The following is a 4,755-nucleotide window of genomic DNA, read 5'->3' on the forward strand; positions in this document are numbered from 1 at the left end:
TGAGGCAAACTTTAAAATAATTTGCACATCTGTTGTTTCCTTTGTATATTATTTGCTTTTGGCTATAATTTGAATGCTAATAACAGGTTGTGTGGTGCAAAAGAGTAACTTCCCATCTTTCTTGAATATTCCGAGATCTGTATTTGTGGTTTCTTGTTTCAGAGAATTAAGTTCATTATTAAAGTATGGTAATTGCTTGATGCACTTTCTGCTTTAGGTAATCATGGCATCTCAAATTGAAGAGAATCTACCAGCTTCATCTTCTAATGCTATTTCCTTAGACGATGAGAGTCAACGGCCTTCACAACCTGATGAAGTTGAACCGAAAAAAAAGGAGATATTCCAAATCATGGGATCATTTCGAGCCAGTGAAGGTTAAGGGTGTTCCATCTTGTAAGTATTACGATCGCCGGTATAAAAATGCTAGGAATTGTGGGACAAAATCTATGTTAGATCACATGCTTAAGTGTCCTAATAGGCCAAGAGATGCACAAAATGAGGGCGATACAGGGGGTGGTTATTTTGATCAAGATGTTTCACGTAAAAAGCTTGCACATGCCATTATTTTACACGAGTATCCACTCTCTATAGTTGATCATGTGGGATTTAGGAACTTTGTTGCGAGTCTTCAACCTATGTTTAAGATGGTTTCCAGAATACAATCAAGAATGACATAATAAAAATCTTTGACAATTAGAAATCGCAAACTTCTATGTTATTGGAGAAAGTCACGAGTAGAATTGCAATAACAACCGATATGTGGACTTCCAATAGTAACAAAAAAGGGTTCATGGCTATTACTGGTCATTTCATTGATGATTCATGGAGGCTTCAAAGTCATATTTTGAGATTTACTTATGTCCCTGCTCCACATGATAAAGATGCCTTGTGTGGTGCTTTGGTTAATTGTTTGTTTGATTGGAATCTTGAACGAAAAGTATGAACTATCACAGTTGATAATTCTAGCACAAACAATGCTATGATTAAAACTTTATTGGATGAGAAACTCAATAAAAATGATTTGTTGTTGACTGGTCGAGTATTTCATGTGCGTTGTGCTGCACATATTTTAAATTTGATTGTGCAAGAAGGGTTAAAAGTGATAGGAGATAGTATTACCAAAGTGCGTGATAGTGTCTTGTATTGGATTGGATCAGCTGGCAGAATTGAGAGGTTTGAAGAAGCCGCACGTTTGGTTCACTGTTCTTGTTATAAGAAGTTGGAGTATGATTGTCCTACTCGGTGGAACTCAGCATATTTAATGTTGAGAACAGCTATAGAATACAAAGAGGTGTTTAACAAGTTGAGTCTAACTGACACAAATTATAAGTCGTATCCAACTGAAGAGCAATGGAGTAATGCAGAAGATGTTTCTGATAAGCTCAAACTTTTTTATCATATCACTGAACAGTTTTCAGGAACTCAATATCCAACTTCTAGTCAATACTTTACAAAAGTTTGTGAAATTAAACTAGAATTGGAAGCTTGGGTGAAAGAGCTTAATCCTTTGATTAGCGATATGGCATCTGCCATGTTGTTGAAATTTAAAAAATATTGGGATGATGTGCATATTTTGATGGGAGTAGCTGCATTCTTTGATCCACGGTACAAGATGAGGTTGGTAGAGTTCTTTCTTCCACTAATTTATGGTGAAGAAGCTTCAACAAAAATTCAAGAAGTTCGATCCAATTGTTATGATCTCTTTCAAGATTATAAGAGTAAATTATCTGCTCCACATGATTCATTAGCATCTAGTTCTAGTGAAGTCACTAGTTTTACTCAGGGTGATCAGCTTTCGAGCTTTGATAGATTTGTAGCTTCAACTGGAGCTACCGTGGAGAAAAGATCAGAGTTGGATATGTACTTAGAAGAAGACCTACTACCTTGAACCCCTTCATTTGACAATTTGAGTTGGTGGAAGACAAATGGATTGAAATTTCCTACATTGCAAAAAATGGCTCGTGATCTCTTAGCCATTCCCGTGTCTAGTGTTGCTTCAGAATCGGCATTTAGCACTAGTGGGAGGTTGATTAGCCCGCATCGGAGTAGACTCCACCCTACTACTTTGGATGCTTTAATTTGTGCTCGCATGTGGTTATGGAATGACTTAAATGGTAAGTAATTTTCTCATTATTGTCTTAATAGGTATTCAATAGTTTAATACGATATTGGATACATTGAACTATGCATTTTTCCTTTTAGGTTTGACTTCAACCGTTGATCAAGTTTCATGTCCAACATTGCTTGATGAAGAGGACAAGCCGGATTCAAGTGGTTTATCGCAACTATGAGACCCTTGACATGCTTACTTCCCTTTTGTTCCTCTCAAATTTGGATTGCCACATAGCTACTGTTTCAATTTATAGTATCTGCTTTTATTGTTGTTGGTACTGTTTGAATTTAAGTATGGTTTCGGCCTACTTGTAGCTGTTAAATGTTCCTTGTAAAACTCATAGTTTTTTCTTCATGGTTAATAGACTGTGTTTGTCAAGTGGTTACAACTATTTAAGAATTTTGGTGAACAAGTTACGAGTTGGTTCGATAAGGTTTTTCCACCAGTAACTAGAAACGAAAAGATGAAACAGTGGTTTCAGTTTGCTTTACCCTTCGTAGAATTGCTTAAGAATTATGGTGGGGGTTTTATGAGTTTGTTTCACATTGCTTCACCATATGTATATTTGTTGCTGTGTTTGAGGACTGAGGAAAAAGTTCTTGGCGGTGTGTTATCGCTGATGCTGCTGCTGAGTGGTATAGATGATGAAAAAACCTCTCTTTACATGGAGCTGGTGTCAATACTGATATTGCTGCTGAAGGCGAGAAGCTGAAACTATCAAAATGACCAAAAGCAAAAAAGAAAAGAATTTTATCTTTATATGTTTTGCTCGTAATTATTAGTGTTTGTTACCCATGTTGTCCAAGTTAAATTGCAGTGTGAAACTGTTGGAGTTAATTAGAATATATGCATTGATGTATATGATAGTAAATGAAACTGCTCCACATTTTCCCCATCTTTTCTTTTATCCGAGTTCATTGCAGTGCTTTCAGATGAACCCATTATAGTTAAATGAATCCAGCAATTCTGTTGAGTACTAATAATAGGAGTAGCATTTTACTTGAATTAAGTGTAAAAGTAGATACAAGGTTTATGTATTTGTAAGTAGATTAATATTAGTACAGATAACATTTGAAGAAGCCTAGTATCCCCGCTAAGTATCGATGGTAGAATGGTTAAAGCGACGAACTCATATACATGAGTACTTCTGCAAGACTTGTGTAGGCGAGGACCAATTGTGTCATTATTTTTTGCATAGTTTGTAATGTACGTGCTTAATGGTATACAGTATAACACTTCTCAGAATTAGAAAAAAAAATTACAAGAGAGTAGGGCGGGGCGGGGCAGGGCGGGGCGGGGCAGCGCAGGGCGAGGCAGGGCGGGGCGGGGCAGGGAAAAATTTGAAAAAATTCTAAATAGGGCAGGGCAGGGCGGGTCAAAATATTAGCAGGTCAAGGCTTGCCCCGCCCCGCCCAGCCTCAATTGCCACCCCTAGAACGACTCTTTTGTTCCATTTTGAGTAATTTGTAGCTATATTTACGCTGAATCTTCATTATCTTATTTTGTAATTAAATATTATGAGTTATTCTTCATCTAATTTCTTGTTTTCTTCCATAATTATGAGTAGCTAGACCCATTAGCTAGGGTTGTGGCTCAACCCTAGTGTGGGTATTCGATGGGTCTTGTATTTTAATGCTTAGATGTTTATGGGTGGTTGATATTTGTACTGATTTGTGTTTTGTATGTTGGATTAGTGGTTGCAAACACTAATTTGTGCCTACGTGACTTGGGCTCTTCTTGAGAAAGAGAGCTTAAGTCTAGGAAATAAGTCCAACAAGAAATTGGGGCGTACTCAAGAGATTGATAGCCCCAATTAAAGGGTTAAATCTAGAGATAGTAATACCCGACTTGAGCCTACGTTGCTTGCTTAATTTTGACACCCAATTGGTCTTGAGAAAGTCAATTCGGGCAAAGTCACTCAAGCTACCGAGAGGTATAGAGTGAGTAGTGTCGTGCAAGGGCTATATCGCGATCCCAAACGTAACATCTTTGCCTTAGACTTAGGAACCCGTCAAGTATTCACCTAGGGGAAAGTCATTTCCGTAGTGCCTTTTACCTATTAGACAACCCTTTAGCAAGTATTCTTAGTTAAATTTAGCATCTCATAGTATAAACAAATAGAAGTAATCAAAAGAACAACTATGATTGGAAGTGTAATTAAGAGCATTACACATTGCTAGTTTAGATAGGAAACCAATTCCCAAATCTAGCTTCCTGTGGATTCGATCCCGACCTATTCGGGTAAAAGCTGCATCGACCGCTCTCGCCGCTCCATAGTGGTGCAGGGTTGGCTCCGATCACACCCCACGGTGAAACACTCGACCTGATGAAGCCCTTGTCAAGGAGGTCTTTCAACTGTTCTCTCAACTCATTAAGTTCTGCTGGAGCCATCCTATAAGGAGGTATAGATATGGTCTGAGTGTCTGGCATGAGATCAATGCCAAAGTCTATGATTCTTTCAGGAGGAAGTCCAGGAAGGTCATATGGGAAAACTTTTGGAAATTCTCTAACAACTGGCAGATACTAAAGAGCTGGTGGTTCTGATTCTAGATTAATGATGTGAGCCAAATAGGCGAGACACCCCTTACTGATCATTCGTTGTGCCTTAAGGTAAGAAATAAACTTACCTACAAGCGATGCTG

General features: G+C 38.0%; 1 protein-coding gene across 1 annotated transcript; it reads left to right on the forward strand.

Moving 5' to 3' along the window:
• The first annotated feature begins 223 nt into the window (after nucleotides 1-223).
• Nucleotides 224-1,888, forward strand: LOC109220978 (zinc finger BED domain-containing protein RICESLEEPER 2-like). The gene is made up of 2 exons (XM_019385445.1): nucleotides 224-374; nucleotides 954-1,888. Exons 1-2 carry the CDS (start codon nucleotides 224-226, stop codon nucleotides 1,886-1,888), a joined length of 1,086 nt encoding a protein of 361 aa, XP_019240990.1.
• Nucleotides 1,889-4,755: the final 2,867 nt, after the last annotated feature.

The sequence above is a fragment of the Nicotiana attenuata genome, unplaced genomic scaffold, assembly GCF_001879085.1.
Source record: "Nicotiana attenuata strain UT unplaced genomic scaffold, NIATTr2, whole genome shotgun sequence".
Taxonomy (NCBI): domain Eukaryota; kingdom Viridiplantae; phylum Streptophyta; class Magnoliopsida; order Solanales; family Solanaceae; genus Nicotiana; species Nicotiana attenuata.

Coding starts and splice junctions, on each gene's coding strand:
- LOC109220978 (XM_019385445.1), top strand. CDS start 224: ATGGCATCTCAAATTGAAGAGAATCTACCAGCTTCATCTTCTAATGCT. Junction 375..953: donor ATCATTTCGAGCCAGTGAAG/GTTAAGGGTGTT, acceptor GAACTATCACAG/TTGATAATTCTAGCACAAAC.